At 40.8% G+C, this 24034-nt stretch overlaps 2 protein-coding genes across 11 annotated transcripts in view; both read left to right on the plus strand.

Annotated features, from left to right (window-relative positions):
• Nucleotides 1-1025: 1025 nt before the first annotated feature.
• Nucleotides 1026-3615, plus strand: LOC117955278 (gap junction delta-2 protein). Its single transcript, XM_034889679.1, has 2 exons — nt 1026-1206; nt 2138-3615. Exon 2 carries the CDS (start codon nt 2140-2142, stop codon nt 3256-3258), a length of 1119 nt encoding a protein of 372 aa, XP_034745570.1. The 5' UTR covers nt 1026-1206; nt 2138-2139; the 3' UTR covers nt 3259-3615.
• Nucleotides 3616-4569: 954 nt separating this feature from the next.
• Nucleotides 4570-24034, plus strand: part of LOC117955254 (unconventional myosin-XVIIIa-like) — a 61906-nt gene continuing 42441 nt past the window's right edge. For 3 of the 10 annotated variants that reach the window (XM_034889586.1, XM_034889590.1, XM_034889591.1), the window contains exons 1-12: nt 13919-14123; nt 15420-15443; nt 16413-17219; nt 18882-18971; nt 19179-19250; nt 20053-20079; nt 21061-21120; nt 21988-22075; nt 22911-23017; nt 23110-23286; nt 23430-23640; nt 23772-23914. In XM_034889586.1, the coding sequence (XP_034745477.1) occupies nt 16524-17219; nt 18882-18971; nt 19179-19250; nt 20053-20079; nt 21061-21120; nt 21988-22075; nt 22911-23017; nt 23110-23286; nt 23430-23640; nt 23772-23914 (1671 nt within the window). In that variant the 5' untranslated portion in view covers nt 13919-14123; nt 15420-15443; nt 16413-16523. Of the gene's footprint in view, nt 4670-5963; nt 6968-13917; nt 14124-15419; nt 15444-16412; nt 17220-18881; nt 18972-19178; nt 19251-20052; nt 20080-21060; nt 21121-21987; nt 22076-22910; nt 23018-23109; nt 23287-23429; nt 23641-23771; nt 23915-24034 lie in introns of those variants that run through there. The other 7 variants (XM_034889588.1, XM_034889594.1, XM_034889595.1 and 4 more) reach the window with 7 other exon arrangements.

The following is a 24034-nucleotide window of genomic DNA, read 5'->3' on the forward strand; positions in this document are numbered from 1 at the left end:
TCAAAGTGTTAATGTTGAAACAGTTGGGATGCACCTGTGTCATCCCCATTCATGTCCTTTGAAAATGAAGGCATTTTGGTACAATGCAAATACATTAAAGAACCATATATTTGTACTACTGAGCATTAACATGTGTTTCATGGAGCAGAATATATGATGACTAGTTGCCTATAAGTGTTGTAATGGTGCAAAAAGTCAAACTTCAAAGTTGTGTAATCAATAACCTTTATTGGAATGTGAATGTACATCCAAGCTTAGCTGCAGGAATCTGTGAGGGCAACGGATTCACTCCATCCGGATGGCGTCATGTATCTGGATGGGTCTTTGTTTTTTTTGGTGTTTTTTTGAACAATGACAAGCGAGAATGACAACAAGCCGAACTGATATGGGAGTCACGAGGCTATTTTTAAAATGTAAGTTGTAGAAAGTACACATAATTGTTTGAAAATGTAGGACCAGAAGTAAAGTATAGATACCCCAAATTTCTACTTAAGTAAGGTAACAAAGTATTTGTTAGTTACTTGACACCTCTAATGTCCTAATGTATAGAACATCGCTTTTTAACTAATAACTACAAACTTCAAAGTGGAATTACATGCTATTTTGCTTTATTATTTCAAACTTTTATGTGAGAGAAAGTGAACAAAAGGACGGTTTAAGTGCCTATATGTATGAATAGGATTTAAGGTACAGGCCTATATTATTTGCTCCATAACAACCAAAAGGGAAAAAAAAGGGAGCAGTTGCTCATATTTTAACATTTATCACGAGTGACCTGAAAAATCACGGTCATCCTTCATACTTCCACCAAGACCAAAGTTGAATCTTCTGGGAAACGAGACCAGTACTTCAGCTTTAAAATGAAAGTGGACACAGCTCCCTGCTTGTGTCAGTATTGTGCACACACACTTTCCAGTATGTTCTTTGAACTCTCTGCTCGTCCGTGAATGGCTGTTCAGTAAAGGTGCCCCCATTGTACATTTCCATCTTTGTCCCACTGTACGCTGAAAGCCTTTATTCACATACAGTGCAACACATGTTTCAGTTAGAGTTAGGGAATATGTGTGGTCAGCCCATTCTCCCCTCATCCAGCTCAAAACACACGATAACGTCCAGCAACTGACTCCACTTGAAAATACAGCTATGCAGATTGCTTTCTCTTGTATTTTTCCAGCTTTGGATAAGGAAAACTCAGATTCTCCAAAGGTAAGCTCCCCCAGGACAGGAGAGAATAATCCATACAAGTTGATTTGTTTAAAAAAAAAAAATAGATATTGTACTTTGAGAATACATTTGTAAAAACACACAATTCAATCAAAGGAAATGGTGTCTCATTTAAAGTAACTCAACTTGTGAATATAAGAAACTGTTGTTAATTTACAGTTTAATGCAATGTCTGCTCTCACGTACTAGCATATAAAATATGCATCATACAATTATTCTTGATTCTAACTCAAGCAAATTGTCCTTTTAAAGAAATGATTCTGAATGTTGACATACTAACATGAGACAATGACAAACAGAACGCTAGATGATGTTTTCTGTTTATATCTACAGTAAATTTCTATGTCAATATTTAAATCTAGACAGTATTTGAAAGCCATACATGGGCAAATGTATCTAGTTTTATTCCCCTGCTTCCGTAGTAAAATTATTGAGTCATATTGTATTAAGGGTTCACTTTTGCCCTACCACACGCCACCATGGACCCTATCATGGTCATTGCATCACATGGTCAGTCCACACCAGATGTCTGTAATCACAAATTGTTAACTCTTTACAGTTCTGTGAGTGACTTTTATTTAAGTGAGATGTATGTGTTTATGTGTGTTTGTTGTGTTATGTTTGTCTGAGCTACTGGATGCTTACAATTTCACTCAGGATGAATAAAGTATCCATCTATCTATCTATCTATCTATCTATCTATCTATCTATCTATCTATCTATCTATCTATCTATCTATCTATCTATCTATCTATCTATCTATCTATCTATCTATCTATCTATCTATCCAGGGCATTTCTCCTTAAAAGTGCAGGGTGTACAAACAACCACTTTACCATTTTACTATGATTCAGTCATTGTTACAATCTGCCTGACTGCTGTAAAAAGTATTGGAACTGTTGTGTTTCCACAGAAATGGGAGACTGGTCCATTCTTGGCCGCTTCCTAACGGAAGTTCAAAACCATTCCACGGTCATTGGCAAGATATGGCTGACAATGCTGCTCATCTTCCGCATCTTGCTCGTGGCCCTGGTGGGGGATGCTGTCTACAGCGATGAGCAGTCCAAGTTTACCTGCAACACCCTACAGCCCGGATGCAACAATGTCTGCTATGACACGTTTGCTCCTGTCTCACACTTGCGCTTTTGGGTCTTTCAGATTGTTCTAGTGTCCACACCTTCTATCTTCTACATTGTGTACGTCTTGCAAAAAATCACCAAGAATGAAAAGGTAGAGGAGAAGAAGGTTGAAGTGGTACCCAAGTCCTCTCCTTTACTTGAGAGAGACAAACACATGGGAGGAGATAGAGAGACAACAATGGAAGCCGGCGGTCCTTACAACACAACCTATGACAATGAGGGGTGGAGCCCGCAGACAGGTGAGTGTGAGGAGAAGAGCCAACAGGAGGATGATGTTAAGGAGGTAGGAAAGGACCCAACCCAGCTCTCCAGCCAAGTACTACTCATCTACATCATCCATGTTTTGCTGCGCTCCATCATGGAGATAATCTTCCTCATTGGACAGTATTACCTATTCGGATTTGAAGTTCCACACCTGTTCCGCTGTGAGACCTACCCCTGTCCAAACAGGACGGACTGCTTTGTGTCCCGAGCTACAGAGAAGACCATCTTCCTCAACTTCATGTTCAGTGTCAGTCTAGGTTGCTTCATCTTGAACATTGTGGAGCTGCATTATCTAGGCTGGATTTACATTTTCAGAGTGTTGTTCTCCGCATGCTGTACATGCTGCGTGTCAGATAGAAAACCTGGGCAACAGGTGGATTTGTACTCCGACAACAACCCGCTCTTGCTTGAGATCAAACAATCTCTATGTGGCAGGGTCGTCTTGCAGACCACCTCTTCCGTGTCCCGGGACAAGAGCAGTGGTGTCCCAAACAAGGGCCCGGCCATCTCTTTTGAGACAGACTCCACACTGGAGTGCACTTCAAAGAGAAATTTAGATGAAAAGGAACGCAGCAAGAATAGACTGCTCAACATAGCCAAAATAGGAAGAGGGAAAAAGTCTTGGCTGTAAATATACATATATATATATATTAAAATGACTTCTTGTACATCTCTGAACTGTTTGAAATGCATCTTTTCAGGATGGAGTAGTTTAAGAAAGTTATGAAGTTAAGTGTTTGGAGGGATAAACTGTGACAGATTCTGTGTATTTGTTTCTAGACAAAGAAATTCTCAGTACTTAACATTAATAATCTGGAGTTGTGGAATGATTTGGAGATTTTACAAATTATTTACCATTCTGGGTGTATTACTGTAGAGGGGAGCACTGATATAAATGCCGTGCAACATTTTATGACAATGTTTCTGTACATATATAGTAAATACATATGCAATGTATTGCAGTGATGCATTCTTACCTCCATTTACTCCTACAGTGTTAAAGCAACAAGGGCCACAAATGATCTTTTGTAAATAGACATACGGTGAGTTTTAACATCAGAAATGTTTTACTTAGTTGGCTTGTTAAGCAGCAATGCCCAAAGGCTCTGTTGTGGTCTTGTGTACATGTTGGTCAGGTTCTCAATATTTTGTTCTGCTAGAAGCCACATTTCATGTTCATTTAGGTTGCCTGTACCGTAGAGTGGGACGAAAGGCTTGATTTTCTTTGACTTGACCAAATACATCTGGAATTCTTCTTGCTGTCCTGCATGGTAATTACATCCCATAATGTATAGGTCTTTAAGAGCTTAGGGGCTGAAATGTAATCAAATGTGTAAAGGTCTTAAATGTGTAAACATGGGATTTAAAAGAACGTTTTATATTTTATCAAAATTAAAATCAGCATCCATTACAATATCCAGTCAAACATCGAAATTGAGTTGTAGGGCAGTCTGGGAGCATTTACCTGTCCCTGTACTGTACCTGCACATTCACTGGTCCAATAAGTAAAAAGACCAGGAGGGGTCACTGCTGTCCGGTTTACGGTAGTGCTGCCTTCAAGTACTGTTGTAATTTTTAGACTTTTAGAGCAGTTTAAACATTTACGACCCAAATACGACTGTAGAAGGCTAGATATTGCACAATGTGTCCACATGTAACCTATAATAAAGATGGATTGCATGAAATCAGTATAAGTAAAAAGTGGTGAAAGCATTTTTTTGATAAGTATTCTTTCTTTTTTTGGTGTCCTTCTATACACATAGCCTAATTCACATTCCATTTTCATTTTTGGTCTGCAATATATCTATTCTACATGACTACTAACTTTTTTAAATTTAAAACACTAGCATGAGATTGTTTGTATCCCCAGGTTGTCAACGGTTGTTGTTTTTTGTTTTTTTTGTTTTTTCATTGCTAATTTCAAATCGGAGTTTATGGTTGGCATGTGAACGCACCACAAGTACATTTCTCGCACCTACTGTCAATTCCAAGGAGAGCAATTCTGAAAACTTCAAGCAAGACGACCACGCAGGCAATTACAGGTAGGTCACTGTCATTTCTGGTAGTAGCGTGTACTCTGTGTTATTTTATATAAATGACATTATTACACTCTCTACTGAAAGTGTTCCCTAAGGACACCGGTGCTAGAAAATGAGGGCAAAGCAGCTTAAAGGGAGAGCATTACGGCCATGCCCTGGACTATTCGCAACGACAACCTAGCTATATGTGCACAATAAGTTCAGTAAAGGTAACAATCAACAGTGTTTTATTATTTCCTATGAAAAGTCTTCATGAAAATATTGTTTAGAAGTGCTGAACGGGATTTTAGTGCTGTTTCACAACCTCTGTGAACTCAGGAGATGTGATTAAGTATGGATTAAGTGGGAATTTACTGTTTATGGGTTCACACAAGCTACTCTATGTGCACGAGGCATTCCAAGGCATTCGGGTTGAGTGCCTCGTGCATAATTGTTCAGATGTTCTGCATCACTTTAATGGAGATGCTGGACATTTGACAGAAAGACAGATGAGGTCAGATCTCTTGAAAAGCATCGTGGCATTGACATGTGTCAGTGTCTAGGACTAAGAGAAGACATCTCAGGTCGATAGTCTAAAAGAGTGCATTCGTATTTGTAGTTCATTTCCTTTCTTGAGACTGCAATGCATCACTGAGTGATGTCAGTTAATCACCAGACGTCTCCCGATACGATATCATCCCGATAGTTATGCCACAATACGATATTATCGCGATTTTAAACATATTGCAATATTCTGCGATATGTTGCAACTTATGACCGTTTCTTCCAATTTCAAATAATGTCCCCAAAAGAAAACTTTGTCAACATCTGTTTTATCTAAAGAGACATTTCTCTGTTTGTTCATCTCACTTCATTTTTATCGTTGCAAAATGGGATTATCACACTGACCAGCTGACCAACATATATATATATATATATATATATATAATAAAAGATTCATACTTGGCGCCTGTGTATTGATACAGTATTGCTACAAAAAATATCGCGATACTATGCTGTATCAATTCCCCCCCCACCCCTACAGTCGTCACAGTATCCTTTTCTTGTGATTTAAGTTATGTTGATGATATTTTGGATAGAAAATAAAATGCCTGATTAAAATAATCCAAACACTGCAAGACAAGAAGAAGAGTTATGGCTTTATGAAGCAGTGAATTTTGTTTTGCACATCTGCCGTCATACTGTGTGCGCCATTACAGGTATGCATGACTTAACAATATTGGCCATTAATTCCAGTTCCATGAAGCTCTCAGCAAACATTTTCTTAATTTTCTCCACTTTCTTCTCTTCCTTACAGATGGCATTATAGGACCAAAGCTACTGTAGATGCTCCCTCATCATTTGTATGAAACTGCCCTGTTGTCGCTGTAAAGAATTCCAACTGGTGTAACACGACAGAAAAGTTCGGGCATGTTTCACCTTATTAAGAAAGACAAGGAGAAGGAGAAAGACGTGGTCAAGAAAGTGGTCTTCCACCTCAATCGAGGGAGCGCTAAGAGGGACTCAAGGGGCAAGTTGGAGATCTCTAGTCCTATCCCAATTAAGGTAGCTACCAGCATGGAGCTCAACCTGACTGACCTGGACGCTGAGCGGCTTCACAACAACCTGGGGCAGGATATGGGGCAAATAAGTGCAAGTACCTCTGGTGAAGACGTGAAGGGAAATGAACTGGATGACCGTCGCGGCTCTGTAAAAGAGAGAGCAGCTAAATTTGGGGAGTTGGCCAGGTTGAATTCTGTGGTAGGCCAGAGGCATGTGTCTTTTTCCCAGAAGAGCAAAGAGGACTATACTTTGGAGGCGTCAGATCTTTCTGGGCAGAACTGGACTACATCTTTGAAGTCCCGCTCCAACCCAAAAGGCACCAACATGGTTCACATTCCTGAGATGGTGGAGAAGACTTTCCCCGGTGCAGATCTGCAGTTGCCTATGCTCGCTACTCCTCCAATACCAGACCCAAGAGAGCTGGAGATACAGCGGCGTAACACTGGGGACTTCGGCTTCTCTTTGCGGAGGACAACAATGCTAGAAAGGCAGCCTGATGGAGGAGTTTGTCGGCGTGTGGTGCACTTTGCGGAACCAGGTTCTGGGACCAAGGACCGGGCTCTGGGCCTGGTGCCGGGAGACAGGCTCGTCGAAATCAATGGGATCAATGTGGAGAACAAGAGCAGGGATGAGATCGTGGAGATGATCCGTCAGTCTGGAGAGTCCGTTTGGCTGAAGGTGCAGCCCATTCTGGAGCTCAGTGAGTTGAACCGCAGCTGGCTGAGGACCACTGAAGGCCTGCACCAACAAATCTTTGATGTAAGTAGTAGCCTACTGTCATTTTCAGTCCACAGACTGAATAGAGTCTGCTTTGAAAACACAAATTCCCCATTCAGGCTACTGACACATCATTGTATACCTGTAAGAGCTGCATTTCTGTTGGTAAGGATTTCTCTTTGGATCTTGTGACAAGTTCAGAATTTTCATAATGTTTCTCCATATTTGTCGGTGTTGTTCTGGTGCTCCTTGAGCTGCGTTTTTGGGGTATTTAAATATATATTCCTGGGTAAATGTTACTAAAATCACCACCTGAAATTACTGCAAATGCCAGCCTTTCTTTCTCATTTTGGTTTTTCCTTCTAAGTATGTGGTTTTGTACCCACATGTAGTGGATTAAAGAGGTCTGGGTCATGGGTGGAACTATAATGACACTGGTAATGTGCTTTTGTGCTTGTATGTATGGGTGAGTGTGCGTTTTGAAAGAGAGAATGTGTTCTGTGTATATATAATCCCCCCTCCCTCCTCCCCCGTCTTTTGACACCAAACAATAGGACGCTGAAGGAAACAACGGCCCAAACGCCACCACAGACCACGGCCATATGGTCTTGTAAGACGCGGCTGGCTGCCCATTCAGTTCTTCTCACTCGGATAATCATGTGCAACATGTAGAGGAGCGGCGAGTTAAACTCTTTATTAGCTGGCACAACAAACACCACTAAGCATGTTTTTAAGTGTCTTAAGGCAGTGGGTGAAATAAACTTTGGTTTAGTTAAGGCCTGGGCTGTACACTGTTATTTGAGGTATATCAGTAATGTTTCCACAGTGCTTTTGAGTTTTTATAGAAAAAAAGCCTTCAATGTGTACATTGGTAGGTTTTATTTTCTAATCATATAATTAGATCAACATACAACAGATAGTGTTGATTATAAACCCTAGCATATTAATTAGGCTATGTATATACAACTACTATAATTTCAGTTTAAAAGCGGAATACTATATCAGATATCAGTAAACCTTGGAAATTAAGAAAATATCATATATTATTTTTGCCTATTGAACAGCCCTTTTTTAGGTAAATTATTGTATGTCTTTATTCTGATACATGATTATACTCTGTAGGGAGCTGGGTTGGGAACCGGAGGGTCGTCGGTTCAAGACCGGAGAGATGCCACTTCACCTCCTGGGCACTGTCAAGTGCTCTTGAGCAAGGCACCACACTTGCTCAGGGCGCTGGTTAACAGAGTGTAAATTGTAATTTCTTCACTGGGGATCAATAAACAGTATACATTATTATTATCATAAATTATTAAATTATTATGATATATGAACATAGGCCCTTTGTAGACTATTGATACAGATGTTTCAAGCAGTTAAATGAATTCCTTTTAACAGCTCTACATTGGGTGAGATGTTAGATTTATTTAGAATCACGCTTCAAGGATGGTGAAATGATAATAGACTGACACTTACTAATATACACAGATTTTGTGCAATAAAGTAGAGATGCCTCCATCCTTTCTGAGCACATCAGAGTTGAGAGCTGGATGTATATTCAGTGCTAACCCCATATTGTGGGGCCATGCTTGGTTATTTGTTCTGGCACATACAGTACGCACGCTGTAAAAGGTGCATTGCGGTACAAGGCTGCTGTTTTAAAACTTGAAACAGTGACAACAAATAACCCCGGTAACATGTGCTAGTGTTATTTTGTTAAGCTCACTTGTTTCAAGAACCATGTCCGCCTTATGTCTACTGTCATAGTGCCCAAAAGTGACAAGTTATGAGGCATGTTTTTTTTAACGTATCGTCCCATGTTGTAAGTGAGGGAAAGGGACTCTAGTGATAAAATATTAAGTTAAACTGAAATGGTGTGAAGTGCCCTGTATAACCGAAGGTGTGAACTTGATCATTTTGGCGTGTATCACATTGTCTCTCCATCTATTCAATACTTTACCCACGTAATCATTTTGAGTTATGGTACCTCTGTGAAAATGCATATGTACGCAGCCAGAGACACTTTGCTTTGTCCCATTTTTAAAAGTAGAAAATGTGCATGTGAGCGTGACCTAGAACCAACAGCACTATTTATAGGTGGTTATAATAAGATCTGGATTCTGGATCTAGAGCTCTGCAAGACAGTTAGAACCATGTGTGATGCACAAGGACATTTAAAGGTTACAAAAATGAACTCTAGCTGAGCAGGAACTCTGAAATCAGAAGGAAATAGCTAGCCCATCTCTGTCCAAAAGTAAAAACATCTGTCTACCGGCGTACCTAAAATTCACAAATTAACATTTATCTCTGTGTTTTGGTATCTATATCTAGTTGTGGTTTCACCAGAGTTTATGTACTTGACTATTTCTTGGCGTCTTGTTATCACTGTGACGTTACCAGGCAACCAGCAATGATGGTGTAAGCGCAAGACTGCACTTAGAGTACATTAATGAGAAACTGGTGATTGAACAAAAACTTTCTTTTTTTATTAATATATGGTTTCGGATTAGAGTAAAATAATCTTAACACTTGCTTATTTGTTTCCAAATGGTCAATAGTAGATCACTTTTAAACACTTTAAGTTTGCCTTGACATTACATTGGGCTAAAATTAAATTATTTCATGGCCAAGTATGCACAGCTATGCACATGAACACTTTGTCCATTGGGTGGCAGCCATCGTCCACGCTACAGCTATTCTTCTGTTTTGTCCCTTCTGTTTTATTTCCAAAGCTTTTAGTGTCTTTCCAGATTCACTGTAAGTTCTCCATCACAGACACTGAGCTTCAGGGGACATCTAATGACTGACATGACACCACTGGACTCATATCACTGTTATGTAAAGTCACATTTACAGGTAATATAACTGAAATGAATACGCTCAAACTATTGGAACAGGATCTGGACCCTATAAAACAAAGATGTGAATGTCTTTAATGGTTATACTCTTAAGGTTTGCAATGTTACAAACATTTGACCTCTGATTCAAATCTGCTCTCTTAACCTTTTTACTGGGATTTTTGTCTCGGTTTTAACATGGGAAAAAGTTGAAGAATTAAAAAAAAACATTCTGGATGGAAACTACTTTTTCTGAGGACCCTGTTGCACAACAGACTCCCCCAAAAACTGCTGATCAACTTCTACTGCTGCATTATTGACAATACCCTGAGGTACACAGGAAGGACCTGCAGACCTCCATCTCTCACAAACCTGACATACATCCACTTGAGGCTTCTCCACATATGGGCCCTCTAACATCACAAGAGACCCCTCTCACCCTGCCCGGACACCCCCTGTTTAGCACCCTTCCCTCAGGCAGGCTTAGAACCATGCGCTGATGGACCAACAGGCTCAGAAACAGCTTTTTTCCCCAGAACCGTGGCCTAGGTGGAGAGTTTTTTTAGCATGCAATGACCCTTAAGTTTCTATCTAATGGAGGATTGACTAATCCTGGGTGTCTAAACAAGGTGCAAAATGAGTGCTCTACCACACTTACGATACTACTGTTCAGTTTGTATAACTGCATCCTACTTCACTGCATACAGTATGAGCAGGTGTACAATGGGTGAGTGGGACTGTGATACCCTGTGTATCTATTATCACTTATTAGCACTTTGAGATTTATTTTTGAAATGTAAAGGGCGTTATAAATAAAATGTATTATTATATATTGTAAATATTGTCATACAGACATTCTAAAGGGAAGGGCACTGGAAGACAATTGTCCAGCCGGTCAAGCTAAATTAATTGGCCATAGGCATTATAAAACCAAGTTAAGATGTCGTTTTTGGAGGGGGCGCTTTTTGGAGAGGGATCAGGAAGAGGAAGATGAAGATGCCCATTTGTTAAAATAAAATAATAAGAATATATAGTAGTGCATCAACATAACATGTTGATATAGTTGATTGTGAAACAATAATCACGATCTTGACTTTTAATTTAAACCAATGGTTTACTTTCTCCATTCATATTAATTGCCAGCTTAATGGCTGGTCATAATTTAACATTTTGCATATTAGAAATAATCTCTGGTTTTAAGTTAAGGCTCTCATGGCTGTCTGCTTTTTGCCACTGTTGCAGTCAAAAGGTATTTGATTGGCTACATATTGAAACATTTAATAATTACTCTGTAGGCACCAAGTTCTGTGAAAGATTAACTGTAAAACGTTATGTTAAACTTATATAGGTATAGTATATAGGCTCTATGCTCTTGATGACAGCAACTTTGCAGTTGTTGCTTTGTATATGTGTGTGTGTGCGTGTGTGTGTGTGTGTGTGTGGGGTCACATGAAATTGTTAATGAACCCTATATGCCACTAAATTATTGTTATAATCTATTTTATTTGGCAGAGCTAACTCGACATTTACTTGATACCTTTTACTTCCATATTTAATACTTATTTCTACACTGACTTTAGATCTCCTTGTTTGGAAGCTGCTAGCACCACATGTCGTTTTCTACAACCCAGTTTAAATATGGTATGATGGGTGGTTGCCTGGGACGGTATGGTTGTGACACTGCAGGGACAAAATCTGGCCGCAGGGTGGCCTTTGGCTGACCTGATGCTCTTATGTGGTCGTCTAATAACCCCGCATTACTTCTGCTACTAATGGTAGGGAATGAGAATGCCCTACCATTAGTAGCAGAAGTGTTCCCTATACCATTCCCTGCCTTTCTGTTGCCCAGACACAGTTTTATGATTTGGAAATAAGCAAATGGCTTGATGTCCACCCAACGCTGCCCATTTAAATCACATCCCCCCCCTTTCCAGGGGTACATAGCAGGGAGCATTAGTACAGGCATGGATTAGAAAGAGGTGGGGCTTCCAAGAATAAAGCTGATTGCTTCATGATAGTGGTTATACTTAAGATTCCCCACATTCTTTACATGTATTTAATATTTTTTTTAATCAATATATTGTTTGTCCTGGTTTCAGACCGTAACCTCTCATGTAATTTTTTCAGCTGAAAAAAAGTCACTGTGGCTATTTTGGACTGCAGGTTGACATATCAAGACAGACACGCATGACGTTCTTGGGTGTGTGACTGAAACCACGTCTGTCAGACACAGACACTCGTCAGACACACCCTCATCTTGTCAGCCATAATATGCAAGAGCTTTTTTTCATTGAGCATAATTACTTGTTTTATTATGCTATTATTTGTGTCACTACAAGCAGCTACAATGCACATACTGTTATGCATTCCTGTTTTATTGAGATTATCAACGTGTGGTAATATAGTTTTTGAACACCATGAGATTTGTATTTTGCTGTTGCATGAGGCCATTTTTATTTCTGCTTAACCCAGGAAGCACAGGGGAGATCACACCTCAGTTAAAATAAGCTGCTCCTTAAATTATGCCTATGTGGTCTATTTCCAAGGCTACTGAGTAAATTCTGGGTCACATTCTGGACTCTTCGGAGGACTGCAGATTGTCATGTCCCATGATTCATTTCTGCTCTTAGCTCCCAAAGCATGGTCACGTCATGGCATGTGATTTCTGCCAGCTTTTGGATTACACTGTATGGAGATTTTATCATCTACATGAGCAGCTTCCATCAATAACTGTAACACTTTTATTTCAGGAATGTTGGCATTCTGTCTTCAGATTTTCACAGCTTTTTTTTGGGGGGGGGGTTTCTTCTCCTTGTCAGCTCTGGGTTTTCTAACAGGGTTTGGTAAATCAAGAAATGGCAGATGTTGTTGTGGACAAACCAAGAGTTTATGTGGTATTTGTATCCAATAGGATTCACACAGATTTCCTAAAATTGAAAGATTTAACTGGGTCATAATCGGCAGTGTTTATGGGGTATAGAGGCCTTAATCTTGCTCTGCACTAACCATGTGTAGACAAACAGTCGACATGATGCAGTGTCCCAGTAACTGACTCTAGGGATTAGCAAACTGTGCTAGACAGGCTGTGTGTTTGCCTGGGTTTTGATGAGCAATAATATTTGAGCTTCTGACTTTACCATGAGAAAGATAGGACTTATAGCTAAATTATAGGATTTTTGCAGCAAAGCAGTATTTTTTGCGTGTTCCAATTTAAATAAAAAAGTTTGGCTACTCATGATTCTGAATGAATTACTTCAACAAATTCCCATAAGTACTGGTTATTTGATAAATTAAACTGTTAATGAGTCTGTGAATAAAGATTGGATTATTATTATTATCACTAACCAGCAAAGCCTGTTGCTACATTTCCGTGTATCCTGTGTGGCTTCACTCCCTGGCACCAATACTTTCTGACTGGTTTGTGTCTCAAAAAACATCATTTACGCTTCAGTGCGGATCATTTTGAAATGTGTGTTATTTGTTGTATATCATTCTTGTTAATGTCTGTCACCAAACATCTCAAATTTAGTTCAGTTGTGTGCCTATAAGCAGAACCCTCTGTGAACTAGAGTTTAATACACGAGTTTATAGCTCCCTCATGTGGTATAAAAGGCATAGTGAGGAACATGCGTCACAGCTTTTCCAGACATGTTGATGCCTTCGATGATTTATCTGTCTTTTATGTGTGCATCGCTGTAGCTGCACAGAGAGAAAGGTTTCTTACTTCAAGTGAATGAAGATGGTTGTTGCTTGATGTTCAGATAATAGTGTGTGTATGCTTTACACTGTGACACATGCCTAAACCTCTCATTGTGTCATTGTGGAGGGGGGGGGGGGAGATTAAATAAGCTTTCATTCAATTTGGAGTCTGTTTGGAGAACGACATTGCTGCACTCGGTACTGAGCCATAGATATTTGCATCATCTCTCAATCTATTAATTGTGTTGTTGTAGCTTTTGTGTTCCCACAAATGGAAAGGGCATGTACAAGTTTGTATTTCACCTGATGACGGAGACCACCTCACTAATTCCCTGTCACCAGGAGAAGAGAGTGGCAGTGAAAAGTGGCCGTGTTAATTGATGTGCTTCTTCAAATTCTATTTATAACCTCTCTGTATTTCAGCAGCTGTCCCTCTTCTATCTCGCTGCCCGGCTCCTCTCACATTACCCCTCTCCACTCAGACCACAGCTTTACTTTACTGTGCCGTGCTGACTGTGACCCCGCCCTAGACGTTGCCCTCCTGCTCTCTCAGCACTAGTGAGTATGAGTTCTTTGCAGACCCAGGTCATACCCTGCTTTGGCCCAGACTGCACTGCTCCAGTGACGGAGCGAAGATTGGAAGGTTAACCAGGCCTTGAGAGAAGGTAATGGGCGCGGGCCTCTGGTGGACTGTGTGTGCGGTGAGCAGTGTGCTCTACTCCGGGGGTGTACATGCTCTGCTTAGCACTTCCATTTGGGCTCTGATGGCGTCTCAGAATGGCCTCCTTTTGCTGCTGAAACTATTTATAGGAGTGGTCTCTGATGAAAGCAGGGCCAGAGATGGTGAAACATGTTGCTGTGCTGTGTCTCCTCAATGAGTAAACTGTTAATGAAAAGTTCTACAAATGTCAACAAGTTGCACGTTTGACTTGTTATTAAGTAAAGGATGCAAGTGCGAGAATTCGAAAGTATGTTTGTTTGATTCCTTTGTCATATTCCTTTGTTATATTTGTAATATAGCTGGTTTTAATGTGTTTTGCTATCGGCAACACTTACTTGGGTTCAATAGTCATTTGTTTTCTGATTGATTTTTTTGTCCATGCTGCAAATGAGACAAATTATCAACATAGTATGTAATAATTTTAGTGTGCTGAGGTGAGAAGCAGTTCTTCATACATAGTTATAGTAATTGATTGGGAGTGAGGCCCATATGTAATAAATACCACTACAGCAGATGATTCTTAGGTACCTGTTTGCAGTGTCTTGTTACAGTACATCTTCATGTTCTCACTAGTCTCTTGTAGTGTGACGAAAGCAAACCATTATTTCAAATAATTTTCATTTACATGTGTTGCAGCTGTATGCATGTACGACATACAACTTCAACATGAGAGGAATGTAGCACAATATGGATGTGAATAACAGTTATAAATAGCCTATGTGACTATAGTATTAGTTTTAGTTAAAATGAACGAATAATCATGATAATGAATCGTGACCTCAGTATTGATCATGATTATCATTGTGGCCATAATTGTGCTGCCCTACATTTCATGATGTTATTCATGTGTTCTGTCCTCAGGGCTGCATGGTCCCCCTGTCCTGTTGTGTGCAGAAAACACGTCTACAGTATCCCACCTGCTCACACCTAAATTCCCATTCTTCATCGCTACATGCAGCACATTCTCCTCTCCTCTGCTGTCTCTTTTTTCTCTCATCATTCCATATATTTATTCTCCACGTCACCCAGCTTGTTTCCATGACTTCTGGTCTGTCTCCATGGCGTACAAATCACGCTTTTCATTCTGGGAACAAAAGGGAAGTCTTGCTTTTTCCTTTCAGTTCATATGTGCATGATTTTGCGTGTTGCATTTGTGAACTGTTCCTTTATGATGAGTAAGAAAAGCTTTGGTCTTTATGTGTGGTTTGATCTGTTTTCGTGTTGCTTTTTTCTTGTGTAGGTTAAAGTTGAGAACAAGCCAGATGTAAGTGTTTTTCACCTGCATGCTTCTGGACAATACTTCATATGATTAAACCAGTTTTGTGTGCTGTGGTACAAGATAACTGAAAGATATTTGATCACTTATCATGATCACAACCTTCTGCTAGCTACAGTAAAGTTACTTTGTGGTCCTAGGAAGTTAGCAATATGTGGAATTTTGGCATAGGTGTAACAGTACAAAAATCCTTTAATTATTAATTATTAAGATAGGGCTTGAGGTGAATTTCATTACTCTCAGGGCAATTACAATTTCAAAGATCTGTCTAAAGCATGAGTTTGATTAAGGACATTTTCTAACAATTTAGTCTTTTCATTGTCAACACTGAGCATCACTTGGCCCACTGTCAGAAACGCAAATGCATCATACGCAAACACTAGTTTGAGTCAGGATTTTGAGATACACAGTTTCAGGGCTTTAAATTGACACCTGCCAAACTGCCAAATTTGGGTAAAAAGATAACCCAAATTTGGGGTTTATTATTTTTGGGTTTTGGCAAGTAACATTTTAAAGTTACTAGCCAGTTTGTAATGAACGAAGCAGATAACTGTGCTTCTGTTTGAATCAGCCGGCTGCAGAAACGATGCAACAAGTCAAAAAATTGGGCGGTCTTGTGCGTGTTTAGTTTAAAAATGTTATCTTAATCTGACAACACTGCTTTTATTCCTAATCCTACACTTCCCATGACGAACAGAATGGCGCTAAACAGAACTAGATTAGCTGAAATTAAAGTAAACGTGGCGAGTGGAACATCTGATTGGCTGGTAACTTCAAAAAATCTACTAGCCATGTTGGCTGGTGATCAAACAAGTTTATTTAAAGCCCTGCACAGTATGAATGATCCTTTTTACACAGTTTCTGGTCCCAGAACCTGCTGTTGAAATGTTTGGCAGTTTATCTGTGTCAGCCATGAAAGTAATCTGCAATCTTCTACCTTGCTCTGTTTGTATTCAGTCCGATGTAGATAGTACTCAGCCTCAGGCGGTCACTAAACCCGAGCTAGACACAGAAGGTGGTCCACGGACAACTGCATCATCAGCTGAAGAGTCAAATGGTAACGCTGCTATGGGCGGTTCAGACACTCCGGGGGAGGAGCAGAGTTCCAGTGGTAAGAAGGTGGTGAGGGTTGTGAGAAGAGTTAGACGCGTGGTTCCTGCTGGGACGGTGGAGCAGGACCCGCCCACTGTTTCTGAGTCTGCGAGGGCGGCCTCTGCTGCCGACCTGGCGCTCAAAACCACCAGAGCTGCTGGGCAGGACAAGGATGATATCTCCATGGGCCTCACCAGCCTAATGGGCAGAGGCAGAACCAAGGATCACCGGCCTCGCACCCGCACCCAGGACCGCAAAGAGGAAATGAAAGAAGAGGCGAAGCAGGAGGAGGAGAAAGGAGAGGTGAAGGATGAGGAGGAAAAACCAGCTGTGGAAAAACCAGAGAAGGCCACATCCATGTCTGTGCCCAGTGCTACTGCACCAAACCCTACACCACCAAAGTTGAACCCCCTCACCCCTCCAGCTGGATTCATCCCCGCTCCCAAACTCAATCCTTTTGCCCCGCCTGCTGGTTTCATCCCGCTACCTAAACAGAATCAGTTGACTCCCCCGCCTGGTTTCATCCCTGCCAGAAAATCCAGTCCAGCGCCCCCAAAAGAGAACCCCCTGGCACGACCTCCAGGATTCATCCCTGTCCCAAAGATGGACCCCCTAGCTCCTCCTGCAGGGTTCATCCCAAAGCCTCGTCCAGTTTTTGTAAAGAATCCCGAGGTACGGAGTGATACACGTGCATGTTGCCTAACCTCAGGCTGGAGCATGCTGTGTGATAACACAGACATAACTCTTCATATACTGTACATGCAACCCCCTTACAACGTTTACCTGAAAGACATCTTCAGCTTAAGCCGACTTGTTTTTGGTTATGGATCATCATTTCTCACAGCTAGCATTACAATACTACATCTCATCTTTGTGATTAACAAAATGGCTCTTTTTTACATTTTCTACAAAAACAAAAGTTGATTCTTTTGAAAAACGAGCCTTGGTATAATGAAGCCACCCTGAATAATGAAGGGAAGCAGGGTGCGTGTACCAGCTCATGGTCAGGCTTCATCAGTGGGTATAAGGGTGTACTTATGGTCTGCACTCTTGGTTGTCTGGTCAGCTAGAGTTGTCTGTGTGCACTGAGCTGTGTCTCATTACTGTCACTTTCTGCTGGCAGAGCATTGCAGTTGTACTGACCACTAAGGCAGCGCATTTAAGGAATGCTTTTTAAAGAAACAGGAATCACAAGAAGAATTCAAATAATATTCTTGTAGAGTAAACTAACCGGTAGTTCTTGCCAATTAAACAACCCATAAGAGTTAACCACAAAACCCCAGTTGGTCATGCATCACCATGTGCAGCTTGGACCTATGCTTGGATTATTACATTCAGCTTCAGCTAAGGTTTTAATATTTATGTAATGTATTGGAGCTTTCCTTTCAGTTTCAAACTTGTATTTGCGTCTATAGTCTCTCTTTCAATTTGTACCTCAGACTAGTTTATATTTTGCCCTGTTATGTTGTGTCTTTGGCACTTTGTTTGCCGGCAGGCAATCTGAAAATTTGATCAACAGATGTCCATGAAATCTGGCGAACAGTTGGGTATTTGGCCTTGGAGTGAGAGATTTGATTTTGGAGATATGCACCTGGTGTTTTTGCTGAGAGATATTGTGTTTTTGACAGCACTAGTGTGAGGTTTAGGTTTCTAATATTAGGAAAGATGCTTTCTTTGAAATGTTCTGCTCTCAATGGAGCCAATTATCAACATGACATGTTGACATCAGCCATTACCATGATATACAACTGAACTATCCCTTTAAGAAAAATCCCTTTAAACGCAATCGGAATTAATCTCAAGTAATGCTTTTATCATGACAACAAGTTTTTAGCAGCAACAACATCAACCTAAAAACACAAATGCATACAAGTACATAGCAAAGTCATAAAAGTTGATTTAATGATTTGATTTCAGGTGCTACTCCCATATTCTTGGATGTTGGTGCAGTTGTATGAGAATTCACCTGAGACAATTCTCAAACATTCAATTACTTTAAAGTCATTTGCAACAGCTTGTTGCTTAAGTAACCACTGACAAACAAAAGCCTTGAACCATTATTCCTTCGCTGCAACGCTTAATGATCCTTTTTTAATTCTCATTTCCTGATTGAATTAACTGGAAAAATAAATTAGCAGGAGCAAACATACCTCGAAGTTGGCTCTAGTTCTGGGTGTGTTGAATTGAATACAGAGTTAAAAGAAAATACACTGAGCTACAACATACTGTAAATATCATTCTCATCGTCATCTTCCCATGTCATTTCCCTCTCTGTGTGTGCACGTTTGTCTTTGTCAAACTCTGTTTGCGGATATTTACATATATTGTGTAAAGGTAAAGGAGACATCTTGTCCCCCTGTGGTCCCTGATGGTAAGCCTTCATCTGTAGCACCGCCCCAGAGTCAGCCTGCGCCGTATGAACAGGTGTGTGTGCTCATCTTGCTGCAAAAGTACACTTAACAGTGTGTGATTCTCACATTCAAAAGTAGTAGACATTGTCTTTTTACATGGAATGCCTTTATAATGGCACTCACTTTTTCTAAAGTGGACAATCATAGCAATTTTCTCTGCAACACTGGTCTTTCTTTCTGGCTCCCAATTACATTTGCTGGTCCTGCAATCCAACTGCAGGTCCCAGGGCTGATTCCCTCGGAGGAGGATTACAAGCGTGTGAGGAGGATCTTCGCCGTCGATGGCAAAGATGTAACTTCTCTCTTTGCAGCTTTGTTTGGTTTGCAACTGCCATGCTTTCATAAGGTTTACCCTGCTACCAATCTGAGTCAACTGCATGCATCTCCAGATAGATTGAAAAGTGTCCAAAAATGACCCAGGTCCCCCGGCTGTCCCTAGCCATCTGCCAATAGGGTTCAGATTTCAGGGGTCCCCCTGCGTTGTTGGCTACTTGGTGTGAAATCTGAAACTCTGAGACCAAAGGGTTATGTTCTCTGTCGTGCATGTTATGGAGATGTCTTCAAAGTTAGTTCAGGAGAAAATAAAGGCTTTCCCGGCAATGTGAGCTGAACCTTTGTTCCCTGAATGTTCATGATGTATAATGAGGAGAGAAATACATTCTGTAGGTGCTTCAATAAAATGGATTATAATCTCCATTTCGGCATCCATAAATGCCTTCTTAAAAGACATGCTGTGGGATTGGTTTGTAACACACGTTTGTTTCAGAAAAGACAACAGTATGAGTCCTTGTGCTCTTTGATTCTCTTGCTTAATGCCTTCCTCTCATTTATTCTGCAGGATTAACTTTGTTATCAGGTCCAGAGGGGCACCTGTGTACTGTATGACGATGTAGTTTGCCCATTGTGATTATTTTGGTAGTCCCTGATTACATGGCAGTGTCTGGTCATGTCTTCTGTGAAAGTGTAGAGCTATACAAAGGCACTTAATAGTATTCCTTCTCTCTTATTGTGTCTCATCATGTCTCTATTTTTGCTTCTCTGTGGGTCATCGGATCCTGACTTGCCGCTGTCCTCTTTGCTGTTTGCATGGCTAGCGTGCCAGAGGCCACAAATCCTCTCAGGTACTGCCTGCTCGACGGTGGGCTCGCCGCACGCCCTCGCCTGTTGAGTGCTGGAGTTTAAGCCTGTTCTTCTACTGACCCCTCTCTGCCCTACTTTGTCTGTACCTGCTCGCTCATCTTTGTCCCCACGCTGCTCTCTCTGGTTCATTCAGGGTTCACGTGACACAAACAAGTGGTTTTAGAGGTCTCATCAAGATAAACAACAGCTTAATTTAACCAATGTTGCATCAGGTTACAGTGAACACAACATGCTGGTGTGTATTGCACTTTACACCCACATATAGATGCAGAGGTCAGACTATACATTCTGTACATATCTACTATATGTAGTCATATGCAACAACAAACAGTTTCTCAAATACCTAAAATTTCCTTTCAAACGGGTGTCTGTGGCTTCGAAAAACTCCCAGTAATACAGCATATTTGTATATCCTATTGCATTATTATTTCCTTGTGATTATACAGTACCATACTTTCTCTATAGCTGAGTTCATTAGCATTGCCTATAATTCTTTTTTTTTTTGTTTTTTGCCTGAACGTTGCCTTGTATTTAGTACCTGACTTTGCACAACTAATCTTTTCAACTGTGACTGTTGTAATGACAGAGCATTCATTTTGTGCACAAGTCCCCACAGACCCAACCAGTGTACTTCAGTGCACTTTGAAATCCCTGCTCATTAATGCATTGATATTGTAATTCTTTTTGCGGTGCATTACTTTAATGACTCACTTACTCTGCTAGCGTTGCTTGACTTACTATTGCATTGCTGAACTGCCGCCGGTCTTGCTGCAGTGTTTTGCATCATGTTTGTTTACTCATAATAACGTGTGACCGACTATACTTTCTATTCTCCACCATGTCATATTTTGCATCGTTTGAATCATGCATTTGGAAAATGCGATGTGATGTAATGTTTAGCTGTTGAATTCAATCACTAAAAACACAGAGCACACAGTTGACTCCTTCCTTCCCTTCTCCAGGCCAAGCCTGTTGAGGACCCTGTGGCCATACTCGAGGCAGCACACTCAGCTGCAGCTAAGGTCTGACAATGGCTACAACTCAGTGTAGTTCTGGTTGCATCCCCCTGTGTTTGAGAGTGATGTGTGTTTTGTGGTTTTTGTGTGTGATGAAATAGTAAAGGGGTGTAGGATGATGGCTAATTAGTTAGTTAGGCAATCCCACCACCAGGAAAGCCCCGCTTTCATCTTCCCCATAGATGGAGCACTCATCAGTCACTCTGCTGTCCTTACATCTTAACATGAGAGAAAAAAAAATCATGCAGCCCTTGTGCAGCTATTCAGTGTTTATTATGTTAGCTTGATTGCATGTCTGAGTATGTCTGTCACGATGCATGACTCACTCCAAACACTTGACTTGATTTGTTGTATTTGAAATTTGTTGGTGTTTTCTCTCCCTAAACTCATGTATTTTGTCCAAGTGATGTTCTATGTTGTGATAAACCACCCCTGCGTTTGCCCTATGTCCGTGATGGTTTTTTTAGTTGCACTCTCCATGAGTTTAGTGCACACTCTTTGAGCTCTGAATGGTGCTTTAAAGGGAGAATTATGGGAACTGCAGTTTTGCCGTGGAGGGCTGAGGTGTAATGGTAATAAATGCCTGAGGTGACATACTTAAACAAACCAACTAACAATTCCTACAGGTTTTCACACTGAATGAAGCCCTCTGCCGAATGAATGCGGTTCCCCTTATATGTCTGATGTACTGTAAATGTTAACTGCATGGTGGTCCAGTGTCATTTGTAGGATTTTTGGAGGGTCATAATGTAGTTTTCTGATTTAATCCCTAATCTTTCAACTGTTCTTTTTATTTTATTCCTTTATTTTGTGATGCACAGTTTTTGATTATACAAGTGTTTCTCATTTTGATTGTTAACCTGTTTCTCACAGGGAAAGACTGAGGAGCAGATAAAGGCAGAGAGAGCCTGGTACAACACAGAACCAGTATGGCTTGTCCACAAGGATGGGTTTTCCATGGGTTAGTAAAAACGTTGGTATTTAAGTATCTGTATCCATGTGTCTTTCTTTAGATTAGTTTTTAAACGTCCCATATTGTAAAAAGATTCCAATGTCCTTTTTTATCATGAAGGTCGAGGTGCGAGTATCAAAACCTTCAAACCACAAGGAAATGCACATGTATTTAAACAAGCTGTCAAGATGTACGGTTGTGATGTAATAACTAAACTATATAGGTCAATAGGTTGAATGTGACGCTACTATGCTGTTACAGTCGTTCCCTGACTGCAGTGACTGTGGAGGTGTGGAAGACCCAGAACAGCTAACCAATCAGAGCAGACTAGGCTAATTTGGGAGGGTGGCTTAAAGACACAGATGCTAAACAAAGCGTTTCAGAACACATATACAGCAAGTGTATACAGGGATATCCAGACGGACAGTATGCTTGTTTTTCGAACATTAAAGCATGTAAACATGTTCTAGTACAAACCCAAAATGTATGAAACTGAACCTGAGCATACTATGGGACCTTTAAAGCAAATTCTCAACTTGCTTTCCTGTCATTGCTGTTGTGCCTGTTTCTAGGTGACATTTGATTGTAAGATTATAGTGGTGGGTTATTCAAGCTTAGAAACTGCTTTTCATATTTTAATGTTAAACAAGGGCAACAAACTAGACCTCAGGCTGCATGTAATTAGATTATGCTTGTTGCTTGTTCAGTTTTAATGAAGCTTATACATTATTTAAAGGGATACGACTGCCACATTATCAGACATGCAAGATAAGGTGAAGCTTTTGCACTCAGATCGAGATCACACATCATGATAAATTTACTCCACGCTTTTGTGGTGATGCAGCAACTCTCCTGAAGACGGAAGCCGGCAGTCTGCCAGAGGGGAAGGTAAAAATCCGCCTGGAGAGTGATGGATCTTTATTGGATGTGGACGAAGACGATGTGGAGAAGGTATTTAATCATCAAATCAACTCTGGACCACATCAATTATGAATGACACTGTGTGAGTACGTGTCTGCTTTGACTTTGACTTTGAACTCCAGGCAAACCCTCCGATGTTTGACCGAGTGGAGGACCTGGCCTCTCTGCAGTATTTGAATGAATCCAGCGTGATGCACTCCCTGAGGCAGCGGTACGGCGGTAACCTGGTGCACACCCATGCTGGGCCCAACATGGTAGTCGTTAACCCCATTAGTGCCCCCTCGATGTACTCTGAGAAGGTAGAATGCAGCCTTTGCGTATAATGACACAGCTCTTATTGGAGTAGCAGAATGTGAGAGTGTGGTCTGAATGAAATAAGCTCTTCTCTGGGATTTTGTCCATCCCCTCCTTCTCTGTCTCTTTATCTTTATCTTCTTTCAAGGTGATGCAAATGTTCAAGGGCTGCAGAAGGGAGGACACTGCCCCTCACATTTACGGCATGGCCCAGGCTGCCTATAGGAACCTCCTGACCACTCGACAGGATCAGTCCATTGTCTTGCTGGGCAAAAGTGGTAGTGGCAAGACCACCAACTGTCAACACATCATCCAATACCTGGTCACCATTGCTGGCAGCACCAACAAATCCTTCTCCAGTAGGTTGGAAAGGAACTCTGAATGTCTGAAAAAAGAATTTGAATTTAGTGCATGTTGTTGGTGATGTATTATTAAGACTCTCCCCACCCCAGAAAATACAAATGCATATTGATTTCTTTGTTGTTGGTAGCAGAGAAATGGCAGGCGGTCTACACAGTTTTGGAGGCTTTTGGGAATGCCTCTACATGTATGAATGGGAATGCTAGTCGCTTCTCACATACCGTTTCCTTGGACTTTGACCAGGCAGGCCAGGTGACCTCAGCCTCTATCCAGGTAAAAATAAACCCATTTATATATATATATATTTGTTTATTTAAATAACTGGTGCTCAACCTATGGATTTCCTTTGCATGCATATCTGCTATAATCTCAGACAGTATGTCATAAACTATT

Source organism: Etheostoma cragini, chromosome 13, assembly GCF_013103735.1.
Source record: "Etheostoma cragini isolate CJK2018 chromosome 13, CSU_Ecrag_1.0, whole genome shotgun sequence".
NCBI classification, from domain to species: domain Eukaryota; kingdom Metazoa; phylum Chordata; class Actinopteri; order Perciformes; family Percidae; genus Etheostoma; species Etheostoma cragini.

Excerpts from the sequence above, each read along its gene's own strand:
- LOC117955278 (XM_034889679.1), top strand. The coding sequence starts at position 2,140 with ATGGGAGACTGGTCCATTCTTGGCCGCTTCCTAACGGAAGTTCAAAAC.